At 40.9% G+C, this 18874-nt stretch overlaps 1 protein-coding gene across 1 annotated transcript in view; it reads right to left on the bottom strand.

The window, feature by feature from the left end:
* LOC142408754 (uncharacterized) overlaps positions 1–18874 on the bottom strand; it is a 55799-nt gene that overhangs the window by 21422 nt on the left and 15503 nt on the right. The window contains exons 3-4 of the mRNA XM_075499313.1: positions 8690–8826; positions 3411–3562 (exon numbers count right to left, since the gene is read on the bottom strand). Coding sequence (XP_075355428.1) covers positions 3411–3562; positions 8690–8826 — 289 coding nt within the window. The remainder of the gene's footprint in view (positions 1–3410; positions 3563–8689; positions 8827–18874) is intronic.

The following is an 18874-nucleotide window of genomic DNA, read 5'->3' as shown; positions in this document are numbered from 1 at the left end:
GGGAGTCAAATTCCTGCGCCAGAAGATAAATCCTGCATGGCATAGAGGTTTGCTAGTTTTTGGACACAGAGAAAAAGCAAAAGAATTCTGAAGTCAGGCAACTGGTTTTGCTATATTGCCTATGCACTTCCCTCAGTGCAGACGCCGAAGTGCATGTAGGGATTTATTTTTAAACTCTCTTCCCAAACCCATGTAACCTCCCATTTGCAAATTCCTCTCATTCAGGAACAGATGTGGTGACCTTTTCCCAGATAACATACTGACAATAAGATTCAAGTTCTTCTGAGAAGGACATTCATTAAAATTCATAAAACTTTGTGACTTTCATAAAATTTATACTACGTAAAAATACACTATCCATTACAAAAATGCGTCTTCCCATTCATCTCGAAACACATTCCTTTTTTTGAGAACTTGGAATCAATTTGTTTTGAGAGATTAATTGTTTTTTAATGCTAGTCTGAGAGTAAGGGAAACTGTTTGCTTTTTATATAGTATTGTTTTTCAGCAGATTGGCCTCTTCAATGAGCAATGTCTAGAATCAAGAAAACAGGAAAAAACACTGGTCTTGATTATTTTTCTCTTTTGTTCTTGCCAATTATTTGACACCATGCGAGCAGTCATTTTATCATGGAAATAGCTGTGAGAAGCAAAGAGGGTATTTACAGAAAGACAGGCAGGTCAAAATGTGTTTTAAGAGTTGGAAAATAGCAAATTAACTTTGGAAATTTAAGCAGAGGGCCAATACCAGGGTTTGTCAGCTTGGAGAGATCAGACAGGACTGGAGAAGGGGTCCTGCCCCAGTGGTGCCGAGGCCGTGGGTGGCCGGGGAAGCCGGCAGGGAAAAATGGCTGGGGCTGACGGAGATGCCTACTCTGCCATGGGCCATGTCATGCACAAAATGACCGTTCTGGTTGGGAACCTGTGGAGGTGTGCACAGGGCAGTACTTTCATCTCCCCTTCTTATTTTTTCTTTTGTCTAGTCAAAAGATAATAATGATGAACGCCACGAATGCTCAGTAAGACCTGTTATAGCTAATCTGCTGTCTGTGTGTGAGTAAAGTCAGAGCTCATGTAAGAACGGACCAAAAAGTTAAAATATTGGCAAGCACACTGAATTTCAACATGAATTACGGCATGCTAATGAAAAATATGTTAAAAGTAGAAAAATGGGGCAATAATGGAAAGAGAGACCAATAACACTGAACCATTTTCTAGAGAGAAGAAAGCATGCAGGACCCTGTAATAAGAGTGTCAAGTACAAGTTTAGGCTTTTTTTAACCCCAGGACCAGCCAAGTGGATTTCCTGTACGGTGTGGCACTAGTGACAGCTAACAAAGGATAATACGTAATATTTTACATGCACCCATAGCTGAAAAATATCAGGGAAAACCTGGAGCACAACGAAACCTATTTGAGACGGAATTTATTCTAAGGGAACAGCTCCAGTGCCACAGCCTGATTTTGGAATAGTTTAATGGAAACTGCTCCCACGGTCTTCCTTAGGTTTAAAACGCTCAGCTTGGGGGATATACATATACATATATATATATATATATATATATATATATGAATAGACCCCTGCAAGCTTCCCAAGAGAGAAAAATGATAAACTGCTATAAGCAAAATGTGTCTGTACATGGGAGGAACAGCTTTAAAGCAGTATGAATTTGAATGAAGGAAGCTCAGCTACATATTGCAAACAGCCTTCCAAAAAGGATGTTACATGGTAGGACAGTTCCCCCAAAAGGATGCTACAAAATCACACACTTGAGTTATCACACAGCAGCAGCAGTCTGATGGGAACAGTATAAGACAGGCAGTAATTCTTCATTAGGAACATCTCATTAGAGGATTTATCTTTCTAAAGTATTTTTGCCTATTACTGAAATAGATGGGAGAAAATACGGGTGCCTTGTAAACTGCTGTACTTTAGTTCCACAAAAAAAAGCTTCAAATGACAAGGTGCCAACATGAATTCAATAAGGCCACAACACTGCTCTCCTTGTATTTCGGTCATGTTACAGCTGAGGTTCAACTGGAATATGGATGCAGAGCCCTGCTATTCGGATGCGCAAATACTGATCCCATCCAAATATCAGGATAAGCTAGCCCCTTGCCCGTGGACAGCTTGGCCTCCGAGACAGACTTTACCTGCTGGCAAAGATCCTCCCACACATCCCACAACCTGTTTATCCCAGGTGAGATCTCTGTAAAGAACTGAATCAACAGATACACATTTGTAAGCGTAAACACGGGCTGTGAAGCTCCAAACTGAAAGGCCAGCACAGCCTCCTCGCATATCCCAACTCCTGCCCTTGAACTCTCAGAAGTTAATTTTCCTTGCTACTTCTGATTTTAAACGCATGAGCCCTCTTCAAAGTCTTAGCAAGTTTTTGCACTTCAAAAAATAGCCAGTCTTGGTTATTCCCGGTTGGACCTTGCTATCCCAACTTATACAAAATAACAGGTAATAAATTTTGAATACGAATCCCACATTTGTCCCTGAGGAAGCACACCGTTCTTTTAAGGATGGACAATGCAGTCTTACCCCAGCACTTGTGTCTCCCTTTCAGAACAAAAATAAAACAAGGATCTGCTTATCCTTTCCTTTTCAGATCACGAAAACGTAACTTCCTGCAAGAGCCTGATCAGTGGCCGATAACGTCACCTAATCCGAGCAGGAACAGCCTGGGGACTCTGGTGTGAGACAGGAAAATACACCAGCTGGAAACCTGCATCGGGGAGGTACCAGCTTCAGTTACCTCCGTCAGCCCTGCTGGCTCTCCTCATGCTTACAAAGACCACAAACCAAACGTAACTCAGAGAAGAAATACAGAAAAAAAACGTAGGGAGAAGAGGACAAGGAAATCTGGGAACTGAGCGTATTAGTCACTGCTGTCTTGCGCCTGGGATCTGGAACCTGCTGAAAGATTTTCAGTTCAGTTAAGTAAACCCAAGATTTAATACCCTCTTGTCGGCAACTGCAGAATTATTTCACAGTGGCCGAGGCCCGACTGCATCTGAAAACAAAGTGCCCTATTGCCTGTCTTTCCCTCTAAAACAAACTAAGGTGCATGAGCAGCTGGCATATCTTTCAAGGCACATTTCAGGTGTTTGCTTTCTTCAGGTTAATAAAGATGTTCTTTTCTTTGTTTGTTTCTGTAGCTCAATGGACTTTTTTCCTAGGAAACACCATGCTAATCGTGTGCCCTTTGTATTTCAAGACAACAGAGTGGTTTTCCTTTGAAAACTTGCTGTAAGCTGGCACGGCTCTGATCCACAGGTCTCCATGAAGCTTTTGATTAAGCTACGCCAGTCGGCGTTGCTCAAAATCTGCCCTTGTGTGTGGAATGATTTATGAAAAGCTACAGGACAAATGCAGATTTTGTTATTTAATTGCTACTTACCTTAAAGACAAGATGCACTGACAGATGGGCTTTGGGGAAGAGCAGCCGCTTTCTGGCCTCCAAACAGCCCAAATCCCTGAGGAGTGACAGGCAACGCTGGCAAGGGTAGCTCAGGGTGCGTGCTGTGGTGTCTCCCTGCCCACCGTGGGAACCTGAAGCAAAGAAAACCAGAACAAAAATACATACAGGTCAGTGCACCATCCTGCAAGAATGTCTGGATCTCAGCTGGGACTTTGGCACTATTCTTTGTCTTTCTTCAGGAACCTAACCTTTTTGTAGGACCTATCCAGAAGTGACCATGCCTTTTACAATGTAACATAGATGTAGCAACAGTAGGCTAAGACAGAGCATATTCCATTTTGAAACTTCTCTAAAGGTCAAGGTGATTCTATTAAATGCAATAACATTTAAAAATCCATAATGCTTTTCCCAAGATGAATTTCTCTGTCATATTTCTAAAGACTTGCACTTCTGCATCATTAGCTGTAGGTGTTCGGCAAATACAGTCATTCACAAATAGAGGAACACAATGACAACAAGAAACACAAGAAACATAAGAAACAATGAGCTTAAAGGTAGCCAGGTATGACAGACCACTATAGATAAAAACAATGACCAGTACTCCAGTACGCACATGTAGCTAATTACGGTGCAAGATTCAAGACTCTAACATCTGAGTGGGAGGATGCTGAAATAATCTTTTAAGCCATAAACAAAACTTCATAATCAGAAAGACTTCCTGAAGAAAAGGAATCCATTTCCTTTGGAAATATTTGCTAATAGTAAGTCTAACAAAGGTGTATGTATCTAGAGGTCTTATGGTAATGCATTATGAACAGGTTAATGATTTTGCTTTTTCCACACTCAGATACCTAAAAAAGAAAGCTGTGATTTTTTGTTGATTTGCTGTGTAATGGTCTTGCGTTTATTTCCCAGCTCTGGGAATTGCTTAGGAAAGAGTACTGATGAGTGAGGGGTTTGAGAACATTCACTTCAGTTCCCAGAAGGCTCATGACAAACCATGACGTGGGAGGGAAACACTTTTCTGCATCAAAAATGGAATAGGAGACCAAAATCAGAATAGATGCAAATATTAATGTTATAATGACACAAGGTAAAGATCTAACTGCCTTGCAATGCTCTATCAAACCCTATGTTACTTAAGATATTATTTATTAATTATTTAGTATAAGCAGTGAAGAAGCCCACCCTGCAGGAGGACCTGCTCGCCCTGTTTGTAAGTGTCCCTGAGGACTGGAAGGAATTTCACAAAGACTTAATGTGTGTCCACAAAAGAAAGGGTCACAGCTTTTAATAGGTTTTCTACAGCAACCTCCTTGTTAATTTAGAGCCTTCCGGTATGTATTTTGCTTTTGTCATCGTGCAGTCCATTTACTGCCTTGTTTAAGCCTGAGGTTACAGCACACTTAAAAACCAAAACAATCTCCCCCAGAAAAACAACCAACCAACCAAAAAAGGAGATGGCAGTGTTGTATTGGAGCTGAGAACCGGGATAAGGCAGCTCATGCTGAGCACTCAGAATCACAGAATCGTATAGGTTGGAAAAGACCTTTAAGATCATCAAGTCCAACCGTAAACCTAACACTACCAAGACCACCACTATACCATGTCCCTAAGCAAAGCAATGGCACTCAGTAGCCATTGCCACACGGGCGTCAGCACCCGAGCCGGCTGCTGGGGCTTGCTTGTTGGCCTTGTGGCTTGTTTTGCACATGGTTGTGTTGTAAACCTTATTGCTCTTCAAAAATGATACAAACTGCTTTTTACAAAATGTCTGAATAAAGCAACTCTTGCATATCATGCAAAAAGAGACCAAAAGCCTGTTGTAGCCAGAAAACCACTGGCTTGCTGCCCACACCCTGCCAGCCTTTTCCGTGGGGCCCCTCTCCAGGTGGTACAGGACTGCACCCTGGAAAAACTTCTCAGCTGCCCACCCCCACCTTCCCCTTCCCTGAATGAGGGTCCTGACAATTTTCCCCCTCATAACTGGAAACACATCCCGCATGGGAAAGCACCGCAGCGACGTAGCAGATGTGTCTGGCTGTGTGGCAACGACTGCTGCTGCATCCCTCCGTCCCCAGACATCCAGCTATGAGATGACCATGAAAAATCAGCTGCCCTCCACACAGCAGAGCAGATATCCTTGCTAGATACGCTGCTGGTGATGTGGCAAGGGTGAGGCTGGGGTGTGCCATCTCCCCAGGCCTCATTAATAAGTTATACATGCAAATAAGTCATACACAGAAAAATCCACACCATATTCCTTTTATAAAAAGGGATATGTTATATATATGCTTGTGCCAAAGGTATATGCTATGCTATAGCCGTGTTTCCAACAGTCTCCCAGGATGTGACCCTGCATGTCCGTTCTTAGCTGGGTGCATGTTTTCAAATACATTTGTAAAGGACTGAAAATGCCTGTTTAAATAGAAATGCTGGCTGATTCAGAAAAACATGAGAGAAAACATCACGGCTATCTTTCACTGATATGCACAGGAAATGTGAATCGGCATTGTACAGATATTTCAAGCCTACTTATATTTGTTATTAATATAAAGTAGACTGACTTTCTAATTTATTGGTTTAACAAGATATACACTGCTAAGGTCAAAGTCTTCTTAAATGCTTTAAAATCTAGTATTGATCATTTTCTTACCTCTTACATCAAAACTGCCTTTTAACTTCATTCACAGATAGCCCAAATGCATAAAAACACAGCATAGAAAAAGAACTTTCTGAAAGAGCGAAATCTATCAAACTGAAACAAGTTCCCTCCTCCCTGGTACCATTAACGCTTTCTGATTTATGGAAACGTTATTCAGTTCGTCTTCCTAAAAATTCATTGTATTGGAAAAATAAAAGCGTTGTTCACTTTATACATCCAGTGACAAATGTTTATGACAACACGATTATGGAGAAAAATGCAAGCAGACCAAAGTATAATAATAATGGACATTTTCAACATTATTGATCTGACTGTTTTTTTTCTAATTTGCTCCTGAAAGGCTCAAATTTAAAGAACCAATCCTATTCACTAACTCAGTAAACTCTTGGTGTTGCTCAGAGCAATGCGAGTTTGAACTCACCGAATTGGAATTTCAAGACCCCTTCCCTGCGTTTATTTGGAGAATAAGCATGTCTGAGTAGGGTTGTGCTTTACCAGGCAAGCGCATGCTTAGTTTTTGCGGAATATATTCTGTGCGCATTTGTCTGGCAGAAGTTACTCAGCAATTTTGAGAAACTTGACCACAACGTGTTATCACCAGCGGAGATTTTTCTCCACTGAACATGCAAATGCAACTTTTTCTGAGAAAATGTGGTTTTGTTGCTTTCAGACACAATTTGAGGACAGATTGCTCATACGCTGACAATACGACCGAATATTGATGTTCGTTTTATTTGGATAGCAATCCCATAACATATTGCATCTATCAAACAATTACCTTGTCACTAGCTCTTTAAAGTCTAGAAATATGTATATGCACAAGCAGCTTTGTTGATGCATGTCATTCCCCACGCCAATAACTTACAGCTGGGAAACTAACAACCCAATTTGTACCTTGTTGGGCAACAAGATGTTCTGACAATTCATTGTGCAGAGGAAATCCAGACTTCTGAAAATTTTTTTTTGCCGATTCTCTGGGCTTCCAGTAGATTTTTATTGTACTCTAAACCAGGGATTGCATCCCTTAACCTATAATGTTGAAGTTATTCTGAATTTTGTTGACTTCAGCTGAAACAGGAATGAACTTCAATTCAGCACATAACTGGCTAGTTAGGTAAGTCTCCAGCCCCAGCTGGCTGAAACCCTGTGTATGCATAGGTAAAGTCCTGTCTTTATTCTGGCCCTGGTATTTCTGAACTGCACAGATTATTATAATATTCAAAAAGGACTCAGGAAAAAGGCTTACATGTTTTAAAATAAACAAATAGTTTTCTTTAGCTTCTAAGGAGATTGAGAAAAAACCTGCACCCTCTTTTTGCCCTCTCTCTCTTTTTCCGGCACACATTTTGAACCAACCATTTTGTGTGTACTCTGGTTATTATTTTTCCCATGCATATCTGCATTCCTAGCACAGTCTAGAATCAGAAATCTCACAAGACTTCTTTACAGGACAGATGAAAATACCTTGAATAGGAATTAAAAGAAAATTATCCACTGAAGAGTTAAAATCCCTAAATTCCTCACTTAAAGTCAGTCAAAACCATTAATCTAAACTGTTAACATGTCCAAATGGAACCCCAAAGCTGTGTCATGGCAGGCAGCAAACACTCTTCAAGGTTTTATACCACCCTGAGGACTGCAGCCGAGCCACAGTGGCAGGCGCGCATCTCGGCAGCACCACGGACACAATTGTGTCGCTTCCGTTCATAAACACCTCGGTCCCGACCCAAAGTGCTTAACCACATGCTTATATCTGAGCACGCCTGTAGACCTTGTGAAGCCAATGCAATTACTGGAGAAATATTCTACTGTGAGATTCATCCTGTGCATCTCTATATTCTTCCCTTTACTTTCTCTAACCTAAAGGTCTAGACACCCTATTCTTCCTGACATAGAAGGGCTCAGTTTTTACTACAGTCATCTAGAAAATCTTCATCATCACCACAATAAAGTAATTAAATAGATGAGCAAGAGAAATCCATCGATTGCATGAGGCTTATTCTTTCTCGTCTACTCTTTCCTTTTTTAAATGGCAACTGTTTGGAACAAGGATCCTGTTACTCAGTAACCTGTGAAACAGCCAACATTAACTTATCATTCTAGTAGTAACAATAGCAGCCAAAATATTAGGAACCACATAATGTAATTGGTTATATTATGATGTGTTTGGATAGCAACTGCAAAGTTGCCGGTTTTTACAGCTTTTCAGGATTTATAAAGAAAAAACCCACAATTTTCCTGTGTTCATTACCACGCCAAGATCACTATTATTCTAGTGACTTGCCCAAATTTTGATACCAGAAAGAATGACACCTTCTCAAGTCTGCTATCTTATTTTTACAAAAGACTGTATGTAAAGGAATACAGACGCAGGGCTCTGTCAATCCCAGTAACAGTAGGGGTTTCTAACATTGCAGTGATTTCACTAGATTGAATTTAGATGTGCTTTCAAATGCAAGCAGTTAAAAACTGCTCCAGAGTCATCCCTGTCTCCAGTAGCTTGTTGGATTGCACCGGGAGATAACGGATTGACGTTATTACTGATCTTGGCCAAACGCTGTTGGTACAGCACTCAAGGTCATTCGCAGCTTACCTCTGCATGCGCCGGGTGATGTACAGCAGCGTTCAGCTGCGCTGATGGGTTCATCGTTCTCCGAAGGCAGTGACCAATGTTGAGCAGCTGGCTGAAAGGCTGTTTGATCTTCCCACTGCTTTGCAGGCAATACCACACTGCTTGGGGGGGGAGAAAAAAAAAGAAAAAAACCACTATTAAAAGATTTATCAGCAAACGTAGTAGAGCCATGCTTGACCTCCGTATCTTTTCTTGTTCCCCAAAGGCAGCACATGTAAGATATTTCCTGTCTTTCATGTTACTGACTGGAATGCATCATAAAGTCCAAATTTGCAACCTGCTGTCTGTTTTAGTCATTAGGCATGACTTTCTTTGTCTCTTGATGAGAGCTACAGCCAACTGTTCACTGTTGCAATGCATAATTTTTTCAGTATTCCTCCCCTCCCCTGAACAAATAAACACAAAAAACCCAGCCAGGCTGAAAGTTGAAATTCACTCATCAGCCAAGGCTGCTGTGTCTTACCGTATCTTATTTCCATATCAGCGCATGACACTCTGCTCTAGACCACCAAAACATTAGTCACATAGCAAATAGCCTCCACCTATTATTCAGGGGCCAAATTCAAAGGTTACTGAACAACAATTAAAAGCATCTACTGGATTTCAAAAGAGCTGATCAGCCCCAACGCTTATCCGACTGAGTATGAAAGTCAGAGTTTACTGGCTGCAACTTGGTTCTACATTCACTGATCTGTCAATAACATCCACGCATTGTGATCTTTATATTATTTTTTAAAATTAGGTCCACTCTACAGAGACATGCCACAAGTCATGAAATTAAGCTATTGGGTTATCTTCGCCAGCTGCTGTATCTTGGAATACTGTTCACAAAACAGTTACTTGATATTTTAACCTCTGACCATCTTCAAAGTCAAATGAATATAATTTATAAGGACATTAAAATATATACAGAGTGTAAAATACCAGTCTGGTTATGTTTTGAACCCCAGAAGCTGTACACAAGTACTGGTTATGCCCTCGCTCCACTATTATATATATGTTCAATAAATGTCTTTAAGAAACTCCTAGAATCCCTGATCATATTTATAATAAGTCTTCTGCAGCAGAGAAAAAAAGAACTAAAATAGGTGCACATGCCAAACTGATACCTGATTTGAAAACTAGATTGGTGAAAGGGATCTCACCCTGACAGAAAGTGACCTGTGGGGCTGCTCTGCCGTTCCAATAATAAAAGTTTATTCCATGAGCAGCAAAACGAGAACTTGATTTCCTATCTATTTTTGCCCTTTGTCCCCTAAATCTCCTTCCAGTGCAATAAGCCTGGCCATCTGGCTCTTCCCCTACAGCAGCCCGAGCTGCGGATACCTGCAGCGGTTAGTCTGGAGCTGGAGCCATGGGTTGGTCCAGCAGCCCCTGTCAAACGCACAAGGTAACTGATGGTTTCTGACGGTGCTTCTGTCAGTGTGGGCACCAACATGAATCTTTTCCTTCTATCCAGCTCCCAGCGCTCATAGACCTCATAGGCAATTAAGGTGATTAAATCCCATCTCAAATTTGGTTGAAATTGCTGAGCCATTTCCAAGGTTATGAAGGAGATACTGGCCAGCAGACTGGGAGGCGGACTGCAAGAGGGCTGGCATGCTAGGTTAAAAGCAGCCCATTCCTCTCATTCAACACAAATATCCAAACCCTCACAATTAGAAGTAAAACAGCCTTTGACTATGTTGCACTAACAGCTCAGCCCCTACTTTGTAAATTATAAGGCAGTTTGGTATTTTTTGAATACTAATTTGACATCAGTCATTGCAAACAAGTTGAAAAGACCTACAGGTCAACTCAGCCGTTCATCTGCAAACACAACTGTGTCCTTTATCCATGTCCCACCTTGTAACTCAGAGACAGGCTTTGTTGTTAATGGTTTGGAATTTCAAGACAGAAAACTGACGGAACATCTGCCAGTTCTCTCGTTCAGTTAAAAATGTTGGTCTGAAGGGAGGAAAAACATTGAATTCAGTTATTCTGCAACAGCAAGAGTTTCAGTCTTTCCCTTTTAGGAAAAGTTGCAGGATCCCAGACATGAGTCACCTCTTTGGAAGAAAAGGATGGAATATTACAACTATTTTTGCCCAAGGCCTTCACCACGAGGTAGAAGGCTTTAATAGGAAGTGTCTGGTCATGCCATGCATCTCTCGGGCTCACTATTTCCAGCTTTTGCCTGACCATACCCATTTCCTTGAAATGGGTATCCATTGGGTATCCTACTCCACCAGAGATACCCACCTACTCCATGGGTATCCTACTCCACCAGAGCTCAGGCAGTGGAGTAGGGGTGGAGTAGGAGTAGGGATGCTCAGGCAGTTTATACTATTGTGTTCCCAGTTGCAGACAACACTGTGCAGTGCAGTCCCTCAGCTGTAGACCGCAGGCTGCTAGCCTGAATTATTCTGTTGGGAATTACTTTTCCTATAGCCTGAAGTAATTGACTGACTCTTATTACCTGTTTTAGTTCTGGATTTTCTCATTAATTTTAAACAGACACTAAACAGATCATTTAGGGAGAACTTTCATAGTGACAATTACAAACATCTTTAAAGCGAGAAGATCGTTGCTAAGAGGCATTTTCCTCTAATTCAGTCCATTAAAAATTGTCTGAAAACGACCAATAGAACAATAAGATCTGCTTGACTGACAACCAAGGCAGGCTATCTTACTAGCAGAAATTATTTAGTTACTTTACAATTCATGGAAACTTGCATTCCCACCAGTCACGAGTTAGTTATAAAGCGTTGCATAAGGTTAATAAAACCCCCCAAAACCCCCACATCTCCAAAACGTTAGACTATGTGGTGAATCGTTGTCATCTTCCCATACTAGAAAGGATATTTCTAGTATATTAATGATAGAAGATCCAGAACTGGGAGGGTACGTTGGAGACTGGGTGATTGGCTCTAGCATTGCCACCAGATGCATTTGTAGTGTCCCTTGGGGATTTACATAACCTTGGGTTTTACTTGTGAAGTACAACCAAATCACGTATCCTTTGCTTTAATACCCTTTCCATTGTCTATGAATTATGTCTCATTTTGGGTTATGACAAATGACAATTTCAATTTCACATCCAAATGGGATTTGAAATGCCACACAAGATGTGTATTTAACACTTTACATCACCACATCTATTTTAAGCAAGCATCTATACGCACTCCAGATACTGCATTGAAGCCTCACTTACATTAAGCAGCAGCAAGTCCTGTTCACTGAGGCAGGGAATAGAGCTTTTCTATACTTCGAGGTGGATTGGCCAAACCCTCATATGCAAGTTCTGAAGCACAGGCATTAGTCATTTTTTTTTTGGTCGGTTTAGGTAAATTGACTGTGTCATTCATAATTCTACCAATCACAGCCACATCACTCAACATACAGTTTGGAGAGTTTTCCAATTACCATTACAAAATATCTTAAAAAGAAGGGACAACCACTGTGTTTCAAAACTTTGCCTGCCCATTTTGACCATCTGCGTAAATCAGCAAACAAATTTCACGATCACTTATAAGATACGGCCCAAAATTTACAATTGTTACCTGACAGCTATCCAAAGAGCAGAGACAGGAATGCAACTTAACCCAGCAATGCCCGGGCCTCTTTAAAAACAGGCAGACCTACTATACGTTTAAGTCACTTTGCTAATTAATGGGCAAGCACATGTCACTCCAGATAAACAACATCTGATGGACAAGACAGATGACCGCAAAAAATAACCAACAGCAGTTTTGACAGGAGCGAATCAACACTGCCCATCAGAAGGGAGAGCAGGGGGTCAACAGAAGAGAAAAATCTGTGGAGGATAACCAGTCATATTTTATGTATCGATTTATTTTATGCGTGCCTTACAGAGCCCACCGGCATCATTTCTGTGTAATTTTATCAAAAATCAAGATAAATTTAAAAATAAAAGTGGAAGTGATTTATAGGAGCTTGGATGGTAGTGAGAGGGTAGACTCAAAGATGTTAGTACTAAGCTATGTATTTTGGGGAAACTTGGAGCCAAAGTACTGCCTATCTTCTATAAATTGCATAATTTATATGAATTACTCAGTGCCCAGAGACTAAAGCAAATTCAATAAAGGAAAAAGTAGTCCCCGTTTTCATCACTGAAAGAAGTATGACTGGGCTGAGGGAAAAATAAGACTGGCACATTAAAAATCACTGTTAGGAAGATGGCTACTGGTCTGATTGCAACTCACGTGTGATTCAGTCAACTGCCTGTAACTATGAGATTGGCACTGTTTAAATTCACAGCTTTTCAGAAGGATGAAGCTTGCGTCTTATTCATCTTTGCCACCATCTAAAGAATTAAGAGAGTGGCTGGCGATGAAGAACAAATTAATCATGTTTATTGTGACAACCATGACTGTTATAAAACAGATACTCTTACAGCACATACTAACCTCCCCCACACTTTTTCTTTCTTTATTCAAAACCTATTGAACATTCAGTTCAGGTCCCCTGAGACACATGTCTAGAAAAGCACTGATTCCAGGAATAAATCCATTTCAGGTACATGCAATAGAAGTTGCTTGTAATGCACTATTTGCAGTTATGTGTCTAGATGTACTCGCATCTGAAGTCAGGCAGTTATTTCTTAAAGAATGGCTTTTTAACATTTCTTAAACAATGCCTTTCAAGAACAACCAGCTGCGTAGAAAAATAGCTAACCGAAAGATATTTACCTTTGATTTAGTTCAGTATTTGATTCTTATCTGAATATTTACTCTTTACAGTAGAATTGGCTGAGAACAGGGAGCAATTAGGAAATTTCTGTACCAAGGTCAGCTCAAACACAGTCAATATGATATTACTGTCAGAGCTAATATTCAAAGTTTTCAAATGGGCTAAGCAGACTGTGGAAGGAATGCCTGTAGAATAACGCGGACTGACAAAAATGGGAAGGCTTCGAACTAGGGAGTTTGAACTGACACACAAACTCTTGTCCTGAAAACAACTCCTTCCTTGACATTGTGAAGCATTAACAACCTTTGTCCAAAAAGACATCAGCAGAAGAACAGCTGTAGCCGTCCCGTACCTTCCTTGGCCCTACAGAGTGCAACGTGCACCCAAGCACGGGAGGGTTTGCCGATGCACACCCCGCCCAGCCTACGATCTTCCAATCTAGGCTAGAGAATTGCGATCCTATTTCATCACCGCTGCCCCATGGACACATCACAGCGACATCAACGTTCCTCAAGCAGAACCACCCCATCCTAGCTAAGATAAAGGGCTACACTGTCATCTGGCACCACTCAACCTAGGCCACAAAGAACAGTTACAGCCTAATTTTTCAGTCTTTCCACGCTCCCATCATACTACATTTCTCCAAGGCTAAATTGCAAATAGCTGTGCTACCCACATGCCCTGCATATTCTGACATTTAGGAATGGTGACAATTTAATGCTGACTGCTGCAGTGGGTCATTTTGAAAAGATCTTCCATAGTCTCAACACGATGATAAAACTTACTTGTCTGCCCTGTGCTTCAGTCATCACAGGCAGGTAAATGAATACAAAGTTTGGGAGGGAGAAAGCAAAGTCAGTACAGAAAAAGAGATATTGTACACTGGGCTGAGCTCACAAGACTAAATCACATCTAACTTATTGCTGGCATCACACTTCATGGTCTCTGGCAGAAGAGTCTGTTGTGCCAGGTGTCAGGGATCCGGATTCCTAAATATTCTTACCCTGCCCTGTTCATGAAATTGCTGAATCTCTTTTGGAGCTAAAAATATAGCCTGGCTTGATTTGTTTCCACCCACTATTAACGAGATGCAGTCCCGTGCTCACAAATTCCACTGTGAAGCAATGGGACAGCTGCAATCTTGCTAAAAAAATGCAAGGAGGGTAACGATGTCACTCTGTAATTTGCTCCTTTATAACTGTCAAAGGGCCAACTGCATTTTACGTATCAGACTCCACCAACAGTAGTGAAAATATGGCTTTCAGGCAAACTTCTTACAAAAAAAAAAAAAAAGGGCTTAATGAAGCAAGGACTCTCACCACTAAATGTTTTAGATGTACCTTGCTGCTGAAGACACCAGAGAGGACTCAGTCTGACAGACTGTTGGAAAACAATGACGTTTTGAAGCAAGACGACCGAAGAAAAATGAGTCTCTCAATATTAAAACCAAATTATTCTCCCTTGTGTGGAGAAAGAGAATCAGAGGCCTAAAGTAAATATTTGAGTCATCTGATCCACATGCTGTAGCCACAACTCATTAGGTATCTGCTAATTACAGCTTTGAAAGATGCCATGGAGTGACACAAGGCAGCCCTAGATGTATTTAGTTAGTTTTACAACTGAGGAGCCTGAGAAACCCTTGGGTTCTTTCCTACAGTCAACAGCTTCAACAAAGAGCCTCTCTATTAATAACAACCACATCTTGTCCTTTTTTATATATGAGAAACACTACGATCCTTATAAAAACTATAAAACAGCCATTGTCATTTAGGGATGCTATTAATCAAAGTGTTCTCGTGTGTTTTCCCTTCACAGCTCCCTTGCCTAGATTTCAGCATAACAGCTCGTTGGTTTTTAACTAAAAGCAGAATGGCCATGTGCAGCCATTCCAGAAGGCTCAGGATTTTGGTTTCAGTGCAGGAAACACTTAGCTGTCATCCCTCTTACAAAGGGGAGACCCTGAAGTGTCTGCTGGCATTACCGGCACTGTAATGATCAATCTGACAAAAAGGATTGAAAATAGCTACTTCATTCTGAAAGTAACTTTCACATTGTCTCCTTCTCCACTCCTGGAAAAAATCAGTGCAACAAGCAGGAAAGAAGCTGAATTCTTTTCGCACTATCCCAAACAGGTTACGTCTGGGACATAAATGTGACATAGATGACAACCTGGAATACTTAGACTCAAGATTAAGAAAAACTTTCTAACATTAAGGGTAAGCAGTTGCCTAATGAAGCTGAAGGGTTGTCATTACTGGAGATATTTAAGGACAGTTTAGACAAGCATCTATTAGGAATATTAGTGTAAATATTCTGCTTTGAGGCAGGAGCATGGATTAAATGACATCCTAAGATCTTTTCTGGTTGCCTGACTCTACAACTCAGCAGCCTCCCTTCCCAAGTTACCCACCCTTCATTTTAATAGCCTTCTGTATCATTTTTAAACTCTGTCACAATTCTCCCAGGACCTCTGCGCAGATATACTTGCAACCCCTGAGGAAGACTGAAATCTCAGTTACTTAGTAATAAAAAAAGGAAAAAGAAAAAAGAAAAAAATAAATGGGATTGTTATCTCATTGAGAAGTAAAAAACAAGGCAGAAGACGCACGTGATGATAGAAGATACCAGAACCACAGTAGTATAAATTATGAGTTACAACAGGGATATAAATCCTGTTAGCAGGTTGGCAGAAACCTGACGTTTTTCATTTCTCCATAAAGCTATTATACGTGCCTACTGGACTAGAGAAGTAAGACTAGTTCTGCCAGTTTGAGTCATAGCCAATTTAGGTGAGTTGCAAAGTTGCCCTCTGTTTGGGTCCATGTTAGACACCTTCACTCTACACCAGCTAATTTAGTGCTCTAGTAGATTAGCTTTGAAGCATCACTAGGTGAAACATTTTTCAAGGTGCCTAGAAAACAGCTAAGTGTTAGAGGATAACTTTGGAGTGACTTATTTATCTCCCCCCCTGCCCCCGATAGATAAAACAGGAACTGCTTAGTTCAGATTCACCGCTTAAGGCTCCCAGTTTGCTACAGAACTCCGCTGAGCCCTGACTTCAGCAGCCCATAACCAGGTTACCAGTTATCATAGAAACCCAGAGAAGAGAGCCAAAAGGGACCTTGGTTAGTCCTTTCCCCCGCCCAAAAGATCCAGCACACAGGAAGAGGATGGCTGAGTAGGACAAGCCAGCAATAGCATGGTTCTTCCATGTGGTTTTATGGGGCAGTTAACTTTTATTACCTGGTAATTACTGAGTAAGACTTCAGACAAGCTGACTCTACAGCCCACATGGCAACAGACTTGTGTGGGCAGTCAGCTCACAAAAATCGTGCTGCAAGACTAATGTTTCAGAGGGGAAAGTCAGTCCATTAGGAAAGCCAAGTTCAAGAATATAGTTTAGCCATACTTTAACACTACCATTAATGAATATAAATACCAACACTTAAGTTAAAAAAACCAAAACCAAACTTACAAGAAAGAAGCCAAAGAATAGGAAGAAGTTACCAGGTACAGGCTGCAAAGACAAAAAGTACAAAATATCTTAAGAATACAAAAGGCTGGAGGGCAAGTGAGCAGGGATCAGGCGACAAAAATGTGTCTGTGAACAGAAATGCAAAGAGCTTTAGAGTTGAGGTGGGAAGGCTAAGATCCAGGCTGCAGAACAGACGCTTGCTTGTAACACCACCACTGAAGGTGGCACAACAAGGAAGAGCAAAGAAGAGGGAAGAGATGGCCTTAGAAGAGGAAAAATGAAGAAATATTCAACGTGCACATTTTTCAAAGCAGAAGCAGCATAATCCAGGGGTACAACAGCTGTTGCTTTAAAGCATTGGGTATTATTACCAAAGAAGTCCTTTGGTATTTTTTTCTTCTTTACCGTTCACTACTATAATGCTCTTTCTTCATGTAGTCAATAATGTGAAATATGTGTGAGCAGAACACATTAATACTTGTAAGATCAGTACTATCATTCTTCTCTGTCCAGGGACCGAGTATTTTCAAAACAAACGCTTTGGTGAACTTCAGACTACTTTCTGTAAACTGATGCCAGTTAACTAGTTTTGATCCTGTATACCTGTTTTAAACTTTACTTAAGCCTTAAAGCTAAAAAGATATCAAACAATCCTAAACCATGTGATAAACAGATGCCAAAGTCATATAATTCCCAATCTCTTCTGTTCATTCTTTGCAATAAAAAGCAAAAACTACGATTGATTTACTGTGCACTCAAACGTCGGGAGAATCCAGGAACATGTGGGATCAGTTTAGGTCAGGATCAAAACCCCATAATTTAGCTGAGAGCAGCTTCCAAACTAAGCTCATATTTTTTCAGACTATATTTATAGTGCAGTTACTATGTGCCAGTACATCATTAAATGTCCTAAGAACTAAACCAACCCTATTCTTTATTGGGAGGGGTTTTTTCCCCTTAAGTTAGAAATACCCATTCTAGTATAATTCTGTGTGAATCGGCAACACTCACAGTATTCAGTCCCCATCCGATCTCCAGATCTGATAGCTGCTAAGCTGTCTACAGACTTTTCTTGTTGCTGGTAAGAGATCACAGTCTCCTGTTCTCAATTTCTAACACCCACCTCAGCCTAGCTATGACCACTGCTCCCCCTGACCAGTTTGAAGCGGGAAGTAGATTTGGCAAAAAAGCAGAACAGATTTGGGATGAAAGTGAGTGTCTGGTTCCACCTTGAGTAGGCTGTTGAGAAGAGGGAGGGATAAGCTACAAAAGCAGCAAAAAAAGAAAAGAAAAAAGAAAACCAAAAAACCCAAAAGCTAAACAAAGAAGCCTTGAACCATTCATGCTGTTGTCTGACCTACTGACCAACACGTGGGATGGGGAGCGAGAGGACTGACTCTGATTTCCACCACTATGTTTGTGATATAAAGCTCTCTCTCGTGGGCTGCTCCATCTGTATGATACAGATAATGATGCAATTTTCCAACATTCTAGTTTCTATACTGTGTGCTCAGCCACACGGTATTGTTTGAAAGTCTGATTATTTCCGATCCTGCTACATTAAAGCAGCAAACTAAGAAGAGTGTTGTGCAGGAGACAAATTGGAAATGGATCAGAGATCTTAGTTTAACATAATTATTAGAGGAGTGGTGCTTTTTGATGAACGCTCAGAGCCAAAAACTTGTCCTTATCACACAGAAGTTGCTGTCTGTAGGGAAAGGCATGGTGAGAGTAATGCTGACTGGAAAAGCAGCCAGCTGACTCCGTATCTCTCTCAAACAACACTGGGACATGCTGAGCTCAGGAAGCAGTGGAAGAATGAGCAAAATCATGTCACAGGCTAAATCAAGAGACACTTCTGTTTTGCAGAGTCTACAGCTGTTACAACATCCACAAACTTATTTGAAACACAAAACATGAGCTGAAAATGAGCTATTGGAAGGTTTTTTTTTTTTTCTTTCCTTTTACCGCTTGAATGT

Source organism: Mycteria americana, chromosome 4, assembly GCF_035582795.1.
Source record: "Mycteria americana isolate JAX WOST 10 ecotype Jacksonville Zoo and Gardens chromosome 4, USCA_MyAme_1.0, whole genome shotgun sequence".
Classification (NCBI taxonomy): domain Eukaryota; kingdom Metazoa; phylum Chordata; class Aves; order Ciconiiformes; family Ciconiidae; genus Mycteria; species Mycteria americana.
This window is presented reverse-complemented; position numbering and strand designations above follow the sequence as displayed.